This window comes from Podarcis bocagei, assembly GCF_964188305.1.
Source record: "Podarcis bocagei genome assembly, chromosome: 9".
Classification (NCBI taxonomy): Eukaryota; Metazoa; Chordata; class Lepidosauria; order Squamata; family Lacertidae; genus Podarcis; species Podarcis bocagei.
Window position 1 is genome coordinate 16,777,326 of NC_138134.1, and position 14,663 is coordinate 16,791,988.

General features: G+C 42.8%; 1 protein-coding gene across 3 annotated transcripts in view; it reads right to left on the bottom strand.

Moving 5' to 3' along the window:
- ARAP2 (ArfGAP with RhoGAP domain, ankyrin repeat and PH domain 2) overlaps positions 1–14,663 on the bottom strand; it is a 137,522-nt gene that overhangs the window by 46,409 nt on the left and 76,450 nt on the right. For all 3 annotated transcript variants that reach the window (XM_081207576.1, XM_081207575.1, XM_081207574.1), the window contains 4 exons: positions 12,304–12,448; positions 10,285–10,387; positions 8,240–8,438; positions 6,709–6,772 (listed from right to left, as the gene is read on the bottom strand). In XM_081207576.1, the coding sequence (XP_081063702.1) occupies positions 6,709–6,772; positions 8,240–8,438; positions 10,285–10,387; positions 12,304–12,448 (511 nt within the window). The remainder of the gene's footprint in view (positions 1–6,708; positions 6,773–8,239; positions 8,439–10,284; positions 10,388–12,303; positions 12,449–14,663) is intronic.

Genomic DNA, 14,663 nt, shown 5'->3' on the forward strand with positions numbered 1-14,663 from the left:
TCAGAACTCGAATGTCGGACCTTGGTTGCTGAACGTTTTGGAAGTCGAACGGTCTTCCAGAACGGATTATGTTTGACAACTGAGGTTTGACTATATAGCTCAGTGAATAGCACTCTTGAACTTTATGAGAAACTGTTAGGCTGGCTGGTCACACAGTGGACGTAGGGAGAGGGAAAGCTTTTCGGTGGAGGGGAATACAGTTAGGCTCCCAAGGCAGCCGCTGAAGTCAGATAACACTTATTTCTTTGCAAGGCTTTCCTTGCAAAGGGTTTCAGAAGGTTACTGAAGTGTTAGAGGAGCTTCTCTCCGAATTTCCAACATAATGCGCTGTTCCTCTCTTTCAAAGTCAAGCGTATGCAGTGTGAAAAGAAAAAAATGCAGAAAAACAGGAGGATTTATCTTATGGGTTAAGAAAGAACTGAACAGAAACCTCAAATTACACTTTTCAGATGTCCAACATTCACAGGAAATGGAAGGTCAAAAGAATTTCATTTTCTGACCAGAAAGCTGCTATGTATATGAAGAGAACAATGGAAGTTCACTTTTTGCAGTAAGAGATTTAGGCTGCATACATAATGTACATTTATATCACATATGCACCCAACAAATCCTAGGAGATGAGCTTTGCTAGGTTACTGGGAATTGTAGCTCTGTCAGGGATATGCTTCAGTTCCCAGGATGGGAAGATGTGCTTTAAATGTATGATGTGCATTCAACCTTTTAGGTGTGAGAAGGATTTAAAGTGCTGAAGAAAGGATTATATTAATCTAATATTTATATTCCACCTTTCCTTCAAGGAACTCAAGATGGCATATATTTCTCTGTGCGCCACACACACACACGACAGATATTCTCACAGCAACCTTGTGTTAGATTGAGAGATGTCAGCTAGTGAACTTCATGGATACTTGGGGATTTGAACCTGTTTCTCTACCAGACATTTTAGCTACACAACAACAACAGCTCTCAAGAAGCCATTTTGTAGCAATAAAGCAATTTGGTCCACCTTTTATTCAAAGTTATCCAAAATATAATTCAAAAGCAAAAGCTTTTGAATTATGGTGCTGGAGGAGACTCTTGAGAGTCCCATGGACTGCAAGAAGATCAAACCTATCCATTCTTAAGGAAATCAGCCCTGAGTGCTCACTGGGAGGACAGATCCTGAAGCTGAGGCTCCAATAATTTGGCCATCTCATGAGAAGAGAAGACTCCCTGGAAAAGACCCTGATGCTGGGAAGGATTGAGGGCACAAGGAGAAGAGAACGACAGAGGACGAGATGGTTGGATAGTGTTCTCGAAGCTACCAGCATGAGTTTGACCAAACTGTGGGAGGCAGTGGAAGACAGGAGTGACTGGCGTGCTCTGGTCCATGGGGTCACGAAGAGTCGGACATGACTAAACAACAACAACATCCAAAATATACACCTCAGGCAATACACGTTCCATGCATTATACCCACTGAGTTTAATACCCATTCCAGCAACACCTTCATAGTTCCAAAACAAGAAGCTATAAAGCCTACACACGCGCGCACACACACACACACACACCCCTCCTAATAATTAGACTGGCTGCAGCAGTGAGAAGGTGGTTTTCATTTTGCTAGGTTCACAAAAACAGACATTACAATTTGCATAGCAAAAAACGTGCAGCTGAACACAAGACAAATCTCAGCAATGTCTACCTCAGGGCAGCATTTTAGAACTTCTCTGTCGCCTGCCCCAACGGGACTCATTAACATCAGGTATCCTCCTGGTGTAGGTGTATCATGCTCTGTTTTTGAGCAGAAAATACCAAGACACCTGTAAAGTAGCTACATATGTTCACATGAAAGGGCTGCACAGGATATCTTCAAAAGAGGGATGGGGAACCTCTGCCCCTGAGTCCTTCAACATTGTTGTGTAGCCTTATTAGACTCTACCAACTGGTGGGGTCTGCGTTGCTCCCAGGAGGGAGAAAGGAAGTCAAATGACACCGAGGTTGATTCAGAGAAAGAGTTTATTCTGCTCTCCAGATAGCAGAAGGCATTTGTGTGGTCAGTTCACAGCAAGTCCAAAGAAATGAGAAATTTCATGCAGTATATATATCCTAGAAGGCACCCTCTCCCCCCTTCCCCAGGAATCCAACCACATCAGCTAATGCACGTAAGTTGACATCCATGACCATAAACAGATATTCCTGTTCTGGTACTCTTGACCATAAAAGGTTGTTCCTGTTCCTATACTCTTATCTTGGGGCAGGATGTCACCAACTCTAAGAGCACTCCTGGCGCCGTTCCCGGGTCTCTTGTCAGACCTGACAAGGTCTGTGCGTCTTTGTGGTCAGGATGTAAGATAAGACCCAGAGGTGCCATCCCTGGTCCACTCGGAACTGGCAAGCCCATCCATTGCTGTCATGGACTGATAAAGGAGAGGGCTTTGAGCACTTGTTTATACAGCTGGCTTTCTGTTTATACATTGACTCAAGAGCTCAAGTTAATGCATTTTAGAAATGCTCCCTTGGAGGAGGAAAAATGAGGATTTTGGGTCCCGTTTCAGACTGCACAGAAACCCATTCCTTCCCCCTTCAGTTGGACTCAAGCTCTCATCATTGGGAGTTGAAGTCCAACCATTTCTGGATGGTCTCAGGTTCCCATTCCTACTTTAGAGGCCAAAAACCCAGAAGGAGAGCACCTAAGTTGGCATGCAAAAGGTCCAGACTTCAATCTCTGCCATTTCCGGTTCAATGGAGCTCGAGGAGCAAGGCTGAGACCTTGGAGAGTTGCTATCACACAGTTGGAGGAGACCATGCTGGCTAGATCAAGGGCCTGACTGCGCTTGATTATTTCTTTCTTTAAAAAAAAAAAGATTCTAGAAACTTGCAGTCCAGAATATTTATTTTGTTAAGCTGCATTTTAATGCAGTATTTACATAGTGTGGATAAACATTACGGTATCTTTCTTTGTATTCCCAACACATTTACATAGTTGATTACTTCAGAACTGCCTGGCCAACAAGCAAGGCAAATCTAAGAAACTAGCTGCACCTCAAAGACTAACAAAATTATAATGAGATAAGCTTTTGTAGACTATCATACACTTCATTAGAAGAAGGAAGTATTATTGTGAGTTGCAGGGTTGTCTCTGTGTGTGTGTGTGTGTGAGAGAGAGAGAGAGAGAGAGAGAGAGAGAGGTGATAGATAGATGATATAATAATAATAATAATAATAATAATAATAATAATAATAATAATAATAATTTATATCCCGCCCTCCCCAGATAGATAGATAGATGATAGATAGATAGATAGATAGATAGATAGATAGATAGATGATAGATAGATAGATAGATAGATAGATAGATAGATGATGATAGATAGATAGATGATAGATGATAGATAGATAGATAGATAGATAGATAGATAGATGATAGATAGATAGAGATAGAGATAGAGATAGATGATAGATATAGCTAGATGATAGATGATAGATAGTTAGTTAGATAGATAGATGATAGATAGATATAGATAATAGATAGATATAGATAAGAGAGAGAGAGATATGATAGATAGATAGATAGATAGATAGATAGATAGATAGATAGACAGACAGATAGATGGATAGATGATGATAGATGATAGATACATAGATAGACACACACATCGGTATCAGAGAGAGAGAGAGAGAGAGAGAGAGAGAGAGAGAGAGAGAGAGAGAGAGAGAGAGAGAGAGTTAGGGCCAGGAGAAACAGTTAACAGGGAGGTCAGAAGGAAAGTAAATGCAAAAAATGCAGAAATGTACAGTGATAATTACCCATGAAAGTACAAAACCACATTAGATGATAACACAGACATCCTAGCATAGGTGAGCTAATTAACCCCTTAGAGTCAGGCAAAAACTCCCTTCATCCTTAAACTTTAGCTTGCAAGGTCCAGAACCAGCCTTTTTTTAATCACATTATTCTTCAAACTTTCATACAGGCTCATTATACCATATCAATAATAAGTAGAAGGTAAAGAAAGCTAGTTTCATTATGTCAATTATCCTGATGCAAAGGTCTCACTTCAAAATGCATATGCGGGGTCCCACTTTTCATTTAACGGTGGACAAGCTGCATATCCCCATGTTCACTGACATCTTTAAAACAAAAGGGATTAATAGTTTGGGGCTAACTGATACAATAATTATTGATGATGCAAGAATTGCTTTATAGTCCTATTCATGCCTGCAGGACATTATGTGGACCCTGCTCCATGAGCCCTCCCCTCCCAACATCTGGACATTGTGCAGGAGAGGTGAAAAGGAGAAATTTACATGAACACTGGTGGACCCAGAAGCAGTTCATGAGATGTGTATATCTGCTTCTGTTCACAAATCTTACAACAATGCATGGGTGTTGGATGTTATAGCAAAACGATGACTGGGGGTGGGGTCTAGACCCATCGCCTCCACATTAACATTAATTATGTGATGCATGTGAAAACAGAGTTGAAGGCTGAGAGCATCATTTTCACATATGAAAATTGTTGTTGTTTAGTCGTTTAGTCTTCGTGACCCCATGGACCAGAGCACGCCAGGCACTTCTGTCCTCCACTGCCTCCCGCAGTTTGATCAAACTCATGCTGGTAGCTTCAAGAACACCATCCAACCATCTCATTCTCTGTCGTCCCCTTCTCCTTGTGCCCTCCATCTTTCCCAACATCAGGGTCTTTTCCAGGGAGTCTTCTCTTCTCATGAGGTGGCCAAAGTATTGGAGCCTCAGCTTCACGATCTGTCCTTCCAGTGAGCGCTCAGGGCTGATTTCCTTCAGAATGGAGAGGTTTGATCTTCTTGCAGTCCATGGGACTCTCAAGAGTCTCCTCCAGCACCATAATTCAAAAGCATCAATTCTTCGGCGATCAGCCTTCTTTATGGTCCAGCTCTCACTTCCATACATCACTACTGGGAAAACCATGGCTTTTACTATACGGACCTTTGTTGGCAAGGTGATGTCTCTGCTTTTTAAGATGTTGTCTAGGTTTGCCATCGCCTTTCTCCCAAGGAGCAGGCGTCTTTTAATTTCGTGACTGCTGTCACCATCTGCACTGATCATGGAGCCCAAGAAGGTAAAATCTCTCGCTGCCTCCATTTCTTCCCCTTCTATTTGCCAGGAGGTGATGGGCCCAGTGGCCATGATCTTCGTTTTTTTGATGTTGAGCTTCAGACCATATTTTGCGCTCTCCTCTTTCACCCTCATTAAAAGGTTCTTTAATTCCTCTTCACTTTCTGCCATCAAGGTTGTGTCATCTGCATATCTGAGGTTGTTGATATTTCTTCCGGCAATCTTAATTCCGGCTAGGGATTCATCCAGCCCAGCCTTTCGCATGATGAATTCTGCATATAAGTTAAATAAGCAGGGAGACAATATACAGCCTTGCCGTACTCCTTTCCCAATTTTGAACCAATCAGTTGTTCCATATCCAGTTCTAACTGTAGCTTCTTGTCCCACATAGAGATTTCTCAGGAGACAGATGAGGTGATCAGGCACTCCCATTTCTTTAAGAACTTGCCATAGTTTGCTGTGGTCATCACAGTCAAAGGCTTTTGCATAGTCAATGAAGCAGAAGTAGATGTCTTTCTGGAACTCTCTAGCTTTCTCCATAATCCATCGCATGTTTGCAATTTGGTATCTGGTTCCTCTGCCTCTTCTAAATCCAGCTTGCACTTCTGGGAGTTCTCGGTCCACATACTGCTTGAGCCTTCCTTGTAGAATTTTAAGCATAACCTTGCTAGCGTGTGAAATGAGTGCAATTGTGCGGTAGTTGGAGCATTCTTTGGCACTGCCTTTCTTTGGGATTGGGATGTAGACTGATCTTCTCCAATCCTCTGGCCACTGCTGAGTTTTCCAAAATATGAAAATACAACATACCCAATTTTTTTCTTCCAGACATGCATGGAAGATAATATGTGTGTCCCTCTGGATTTTAGAATACAGTGTGTGTGTGTGTGTGTGTGTGTGTGTGTGCGCGCGCGCACACACACACACACACACACACACACTTGGGAGATGATGATAGATAGATAGATGATAGATAGAAAAATAGATAGATATAGATAGATAGATAGATAGATAGATAGATGATAGATAGATAGATAGATAGATAGATAGATGATAGATAGATAGATAGATAGATAGATAGATAGATAGATAGATGATAGATAGATAGATGATGATGATGATGATGATAGATAGATAGATAGATGATAGATAGATAGATAGATAGATAGATGATAGATAGATAGATAGATGATAGATAGATGATAGATAGATAGATAGATAGATAGATGATAGATAGATAGATAGATGATAGATAGATAGATAGATAGATAGATAGATAGATAGATAGATAGATGATAGATATAGACAGATGATAGATAGATGATGATGATAGATGATAGATAGATAGATAGATAGATAGATAGATAGATAGATAGATGATAGATAGATGATAGATAGATAGATGATAGATAGATAGATAGAGATGATAGATAGATAGATATAGACAGATGATAGATAGATGATAGATAGATAGATTGATAGATGATAGATAGATAGATAGATAGATAGATAGATAGAGAGAGAGATAGCTATAGATGACAGAAAGATAGAGATGATAGAAAAGCAATTATGAATCTGGAATAAGATTTTGGATATAGGAGATACGCATTTTTGCCTAACCATCCCTTCCTTACCTTCCTTTCTCAACCAAAAGCAGGACGTCTATTTTTTCTCCGTTTTGGATTATGCTGCTGATTGCTGAAAAATGGACAAAGAAACCAGACCATTTACAATTGCCTAATGGAAGTTTAAAACAGACACACAGCATTTTAAAAAAGCAGAATCAATCTTTTGGAAGTTATACTGCAAAACAGCAACAGCAGCTGAGACTGGAAATCTGCTTTAATAATCATTAGTCTCTGGGTAAGCATTAAATGGAAGCTGGCATCTAGTAAAGGCGAGACATGCAGCCCTCTCTGTAAGTAATAATGAAGACAAGTAAAGCAATGAATATGTTTCCTATTAAGGACAGTCAAGTGAAGTCAACAGAAATATTTCAGCTCTTAGGTTCGGAACTATATACAACGGTGTAAAAGGGGAGAGGGGTACATAAAGGTTGGGGTTCTATGGCAGTGGAATTAAAAAAGTACACCCTATGGCAATTCAGTTGGAGCCCAAATGTATGCAAACTTCCCCTTCCTAGCAGGAACAATTGGTGATAATGTAATCATTTAGACCAGCTGAGTAAATTAACATTTCTATAGTGGGACAAGATACCGTTAAGTCCCTTGGAATTTGGTGAACTCTCTTTCATTGGAGGTTTTCAAGCAGAGGTTTGATGGCCATCTGTCATGGGTGCTTTAGTTGAGATTCGTGCAGTGCAGCGAGTTGGACTAGATGAAATAATGTCTCTTCATTCATGATACCAAAATGTATGTGTGTGTGTGTGTGTGGATGTACAGCTATCTATTTATATATCTACTATATCTATCTATGGGGACGTGGGTGGTGCTGTGGGTTAAACCACAGAGCCTAGGACTTGCCGATCAGAAGGCCGGCAGTTCGAATCCCCGCGATGGGGTGAGCTCCCGTTGCTCAGTCCCTGCTCCTGCCAACCTAGCAGTTCAAAAGCATGTCAGAGTGCAAGTAGATAAATAGGTACTGCTCTGGCGGGAAGGTAAATGGTGTTTCTGTGCGCTGCTCTGGTTCACCAGAAGCAGCTTAGTCATGCTGGCCACATGACCCGGAAGCTGTACACCGGCTCCCTTGGCCAATAAAGCGAGATGAGCAATGCAACCCCAGAGTCGGTCACGACTGGACCTAATGGTCAGGGGTCCCTTTACCTTACATCTATCTATATATCTTCTCACACAGTTCACCCATTACCATATCAGTGTGGGAGTCACTTTCTCATAGTTTCGAAATTTGGGTATTATTGTAATTGGTTCCTTCTCATGTGAATGTTGCTCAATACTCTGAGAATGACATCGTGCAGGAAGAAGCTATGTCATTGGCCTTGTCCGCATTTCCTTTATCCATGCATTGCTCAAGAAAAGTGGGAAGAAGTTACAGAGAAGTGACTCCCATACCACTGGATACACAGTTATGGAAGTTTATTACACCAACACACACAGAGACACACACAGCATCTCTGTGTGTCTTGCCCTTCAAGCAAGTAAAGTTCTGTGAACTAGCTCTTAACCCATGATGTTTCCAAAGTCTTACTTAACTCCTGGAGCCTCCGTAGATACATGGAATCCTCCTGAGAGTTTTCCGGTTCCAGGCAAAAATACAGGCTTGACTTCTCCACAGCAAACCAGCCTTTCTTCCAGTTATCAAGGTTCTGGCAGTCTTTGTAGTACAGCTGGCCAATCAGATCGTAGTCCCTTTCCAAAAGACATTTGCCAACGATGGGTACAAAGTGCTATTCAAAATGAAAAGAAAGAAAATAAGTGAGCATAAAAATCAATACTAGAAACTAAATCAGTGCTGGATTTATGTATAAGCTAAACAAGCTAGAGCTTAGGGCCCCACTCTCTTACTGCACCCCCCAAAAATATACCGTATTTTTCGCTTCATAAGGCGCACCGGACCATAGGGCGCGCCTAGTTTTTAGAGGGGGAAATCAAGAAAAAAAATCTTATTTCCCCCCCCCCAGCCCCAAAGAGCAGCGTACAGGCTGTGCGCAACCTCTACCTGCCAGAGGGGTTGCGCGCGGCTGTGGCACAAGCCAAGACAGCGAGTGGGATGAACCCCCCTCGCTGTTTTGGCTTTCTCTTTAGCTGCGTGCAACCTCTCCCTTCCAGAAGGGTTGCGCGCAGCCATGGCACAAGCCAAGACAGCGAGCGGGATGGATCCCGCTCGCTGTCTTGGCTTGTGCCATAGCCGCGTGCAACCCCTCTGGCAGAGAGAGGCTGCGAGGGGCTAAAGAAGCCATAGCCACGTGAAGCCTCTCCCTGCTGGAGGGGCTGCACGCGGCTATCCCTGAAGCCTTCCAAACGCAGCACAAGTTCCCGCTGCGCTCCTCAGGCTTCGGGTTCCTTTTGCTGAAGCCGGGAGAGCAAGACTCTCTTGGCTTCAGCGAAAGGAACCTAAAGCCTCCAGAACACAGCAGGGACTCGCGCTGTGCTCCAAAGGCTTCAGGTGGCTATCCCTGAAGCCTGGAGAGCGAGAGGGGTCAGTGCGTACCGACGCCTCTGGCTCTCCAGGCTTCAGCGAAAGCAAAGCGAGGCCTCTGGAGCGTGGAGGGAGCGCTCCCTCTGCACTTCGGAGGCTTCGCGTTGCTATCGCTGAAGCCAAGGAACCTGCATTCGCTCCATAGGATGCACACACATTTTCCCTTAATTTTTGGAGGGGGAAAAGTGTGTCCTATAGAGCGAAAAATACAGTACTTCTTAACTGTATTTCAGTTCAACAATTACTTTGATAAAATACATATTTTGTTATGTGCAAATGGCTTTAGATACCTATGAGGTCCATAAATTACCATATAGCATATATTCAACGCAAAAAACAGCGACAATTTGTTGTTGACAAAGGACAGCTGGACATATAAAGGGCCCCATTACCTTCAGGAGCTTAGGGCCTCATCAAACCTAAATCCGGCCCTGTACTAAATGCTGTATGACCTGTTGAGTTTTAAGTAAAATTCAGATTGACTTTACTTCCCAATTATTGAAGTGGTCCATGGCCTATTTCTTAACTTTAAAATAATTATAGCTTGACTGTACATCACATATATCAGAGGCTCAAGGTTGCTTAAAAATAAAAATGACACACAACAAAAAAAAATTTAAGCACAATAAAAAACAGCATAGAAAAACAATTAGCAGAACTATACTGATGATACTGCAACTCAGTCTCTAGATGACCTCGACCAGAGGACTTGGGCATTTGTTAAATAGCAGGGTTTGTTTGTTTTCAAGCAATGAGGGTATTTTGAGACATCAGAAATCAGTGCCTCCTCATCCTGATTCCCCTTAATGTGTTCAACCAGTGTTTTTGAATACAGTTATTACCTTAAAATTCAAGATTATTGGGGGGTTTTTAAAAAAAAGCTTGAATTCTGATCTATGTTTTACGCCTGCTTCAGAAGCAATTATAACAACAGATATTTTCCATTAAGAAGTTGTGGGCGGAAACACATTTTCACATTCTCCAGATCCAAATTCACTTGTACTGAAACCTGGCTTCTCCCAAGATTCTAAGCTAATAGCGCCAACTTCACACGCACTGCAAACGCTCTTGACTTATCTGGAATGGATAATTACCTTAGCAATTGCCCGAGTCCATTTTCTTTGAGTATGTGCAGCTTCAGCACAGAAGAGAAACACACGTTCTGACAGTAAGTAGATTTCAAAGGCAAATATAGCTCTAAAACCACCAAGGACAAGGAGAGTCAATGCTATTTAGTATAATCCTCATAAAAGCGAAGTAGCAAACGTTTCAATTATTCCCCCAGATTTCCCTGTGTTGTTCTCATAATTGAAAAAGGGGGAAGCAGGTTGTAAGAGTGACACCAACTAAAAGGTTTTATTTATGGTTTATGTGTTTTTATACAATATAAAATTAATCGCTCATCTGACTGTTTAACGAAGAGGGAATGGATGACAGGTAAGTGGTAGGAGGATATGAAAGTTTAAAAGAGAAAAAGATGGGACTAATGGGTTGTGGGTGGATGAAGTTGAGTATTCAGTATATTTGTTAATTTTACTGCCACTCAGGTTATTTCAAGTTGAAGGTAGATCAAAATTTCTTGAATCCCCTGGGATAGCTCAGTTGATAGAGCATGAGACAGCTGGTAGAGCATGAGACTTTGAGGGTTGCAGGATCAAGCCCCATGTTGGGCAAAAATATTCCTGCATTGCAGGGGATTGAACTAGATGACCCTTCCAACTCTACAATTCTGATTCTGAATCGTAAAGGGGCATGTCAAGGCACTGCCAAGGCTTCGGGAAGCTATTCCTCCCCCGGTTGCAGCAAGAGCAGAGAAAACAAGGAGAGGCCTTTTTTAATGAGTTTTATTCACTCCTAATAAAAGGACCCCTGACCCTTAGGTCCAGTCATGGCTGACTCTGGGGTTGTGGCCCTCATCTCGCTTTATTGGCCAAGGGAGCCGGCGTACAGCTTCCGGGTCATGTAGCCAGTATGACTAAGCCGCTTCTGGCGAACCAGAGCAGCACACATGGAAGCGCTGTTTACCTTCCCACTGGAGCGGTACCTATTTATGTACTTGCACTTTGATGTGCTTTCGAACTGCTAGGTTGGCAGGAGCAGGGACCAAGCAACGGGAGCTCACCCCGTCGCGGGGATTCGAACTGCTGACCTTCTGATCAGCAAGTCCTAGGCTCTGTGGTTTAACCCACAGCGCCACCCGCGTCCCATTCAGTCCTAATAGCAAGAGACAAAAGAACACAACCAGCCTTAACATGGCATTGCCCAAACTGGGCTCCTCCTCCCTTTTTCCTAGCAACAGTAACTTCTCTGGCAGTGGCTCCTTGTGGTCAAATGCCTTTGAGCCCTTTGTTCCTGTACTCTTAAACAAACGTCGCCTTCTGGGAGAAGGAGGATCAGAAATACTTTCCAGTGACAACGTGTCAGCTGGCTGCCCTACCACAGCTCCCTCCCCCGTTCTTCTAACTGTGCCCAATTCCTTTGTTCACCTATCTCTGAGCTGGGACTTCCCTCGGGCTCTTTAAACTCCTGCTGTAAATGAAATCTGCATTCCTCTTCTCCTGCAGCATTATTCTGAGTATTATTCTGCTTGCCCATTCTCTTCCCTAAACATTCCCCAGACCGCTTTATTTCTCCAGCTAAGTTCCGAAAGCTGAATTAAGCGAGAAAGGGTATTTCTTACATTGGAGGGGAGGGTCATTTTGCAGGTGGCAAATCGGTCAGTGCAGGAAGAGTTAAATAACCCTTGCCAATTCTTCTCTGTAACTGTCCCTCCATGCCGCCCCTACAAACACATTATCTTCTCTGTTTTGGAATAGGTGTCTGCATCATAGCTCTGCATTCTGCTTCCCCATCTGGAGAGAGCAGCGTTAGGCTATCTCAGCTGCCAGTTCTGGTTTTAAAAGGCCTGGAGGGATCTCGGGAAAAGCAAAGGAGAATGTAGTCACAGCAGCTCTTGAAGCCAGCAGCAATTGATGGGAGGGAAGCAGCACATGCAACAAGAGCAGGGGATAAATATTTGTTTTCCAAGTCCCCAAACCAACCATGCTTTGGGGAGGATATATTTCAAAGAAGATTATTTATAAGAGGGTTTTTGGGAATGATCCAGAACTTACCCCATGTGTGAAAAGGAGTTTGCTTTGTGAATGACCAGGCAGATGACTTCATTAAGGTCAATCATCCCATTGGGGGAGGCGGTCTTCTCATTTTCATAGTAGCTCAAATAGCGACTTTCCAAAGCACACCATCTCTTATTGCAGTCTGCATTTATGTTAAAAAGGAAAAGGGGGAGATGCATGAGTCTACAGATCAAGGAAATAGTGCATAGCAAAGTTTCCATATTTTTCCATGTATAACACTAGGTTATTGTCATAAAAAAATATTCCAAAAAACTGGGGCTCGTCATATACATGGGTAGTCGAGAGGTGGGAGTTTTTGTGGGTGAATGGTGGATGTGTCAAGGTCCGCCAGCTATTGGCTGCTGCGGCAATTGGGTGGGTGATTTGCGTTTGCTTTCTGTGATCGTGCAGATGATTGGCGGATTGTTCGCTGTCCATGTGATTGGCTTCTGTGGTTCTGCGGGTGAGTGATTTTCGGCACCCCCTCCAAATAAAGCTCCACAAGTGTGGGCAATCTTCCCCCAAAAAAGCTCAACAACTCTTGGAAATCTCCCCCCATTTTCTCAATTTTTTTGAGTCCCATGCATCTTATACATGGGGGTGTCTTATAGACGGAAAAGTACGATAATGCTGAAAAAAGACTCTTGCAAAACTTAAGGCTTTCATTTTCTTTTGCCAACTAATAAATGTGATATTAGTTCAATAAAAGGTAGTTTTCAAAGGAGGAGGAGACACACTTTAAGAAACACAATTTGGGAAACATAATTTGGCTTTCTTTGCAGAGAGTATCTCTCAAAGTAGAATTAAATAAAGCAACAGCAAATGTGCTGGCAGAGTTTTATCTTCTTAATAACAGGTAAAAGTACCATGTAGAGCTACTCAAATGTTATTCAACATATCTCCACTCTGGTATACATGCAGATAGTTCAATGTACACACAGGTCTAGTCCACATATGCAGCAGAATGATGTGAGAATGAGGTGGAAGAACAACCTCCCCTAGATTAGTATCCTTCAGATTTTTTCAGACTACAACTCCCTTCAGCCCCAGCCAACATGGCTAATGGTCAGGGATGCTGGGAATTGGAGTCCAATGACTTCTGGAAGGCCCCAGGTTGAAGAAGTCTGCGGCAGAGCTGGTGGATTTGACCAGGCCAATTCAGACGCCAGAAGAGGACTACATTTTTGAATGTTCTGTGTCATAAGAGGATGTCTGCAAATACAAACCTTTAAAGCCCTAAACGGCCTCGGTCCAGTATACCTGAAGGAGCGTCTCCACCCCCATCATTCTGCCCGGACGCTGAGGTCCAGCGCCGAGGGCCTTCTGGCGGTTCCCTCACTGCGAGAAGCAAAGCTACAGGGAACCAGGCAGAGGGCCTTCTCGGTAGTGGCGCCCGCCCTGTGGAACGCCCTTCCAGCAGATGTCAAAGCGATAAACAACTATCTGACATTCAGGAGACATCTTAAGGCAGCCCTGTTCAGGGAAGTTTTTAACATGTGACATTTTACTGTATTTTTGGTTTTTATGGAAGCCGCCCAGAGTGGCTGGGGAGGCCCAGCCAGATGGGCGGGGTATAAATAATAAATTATTATTATTATTATTATTAAACTAGTACAAGATGGAGCTGGATAGGCTGGAACATTTCTACTGTACAGCGGTACCTCTGGTTACGTACTTAATTCGTTCCGGAGGTCCATTCTTAACCTGAAACTGTTCTTAACCTGAAGCACCACTTTAGCTAATGGGGCTTCCTGCTGCTGCGCCGCCACCGCTGCGGCAATTTCTGTTCTCATCCTGAAGCAAAGTTCTTAAACCGAGGTACTATTTCTGGGTCAGCGGAGTCTGTAACCTGAAGCGTATGTAACCTGAAGTGTATGTAACCCGAGGTACCACTGTATTTGTAGTTATTATTTGAAAAGTAGTTTATTTTTATGTGGAGTCTCAACCAGCTCCCATCGTCGTACCTGCACATGAAAAAAGCGAGAGGAAAAATGCATGTACACATCTGACAGGGTGTGTATTCAGTTCCATTCCGATATCATTCATATCAGCTCTCAGATAAATTCTGTCTATGTCAACTTTCAATATACTATAAAGGGTTTTAGTTGTTTTTATCTTACCAAAATGACATTATGCTGCTACAAAAGAGGGGGCCTTTTCTGTGGTGGCACCCATTTGGACTGCCCTCCCAAGGAGACATTACAATTAAGAATTTCCTATATATACACGCCCTCTTTTTCATCATAGTGATACATAGCTAAAAGTAGCAGTAGGCAAATGTGTCCTCTTTTTGGCTCTTCAAAATATGGCAACCCTACATATAGTCCCAAGCATTTTATATATGATTTGAGTCAGAA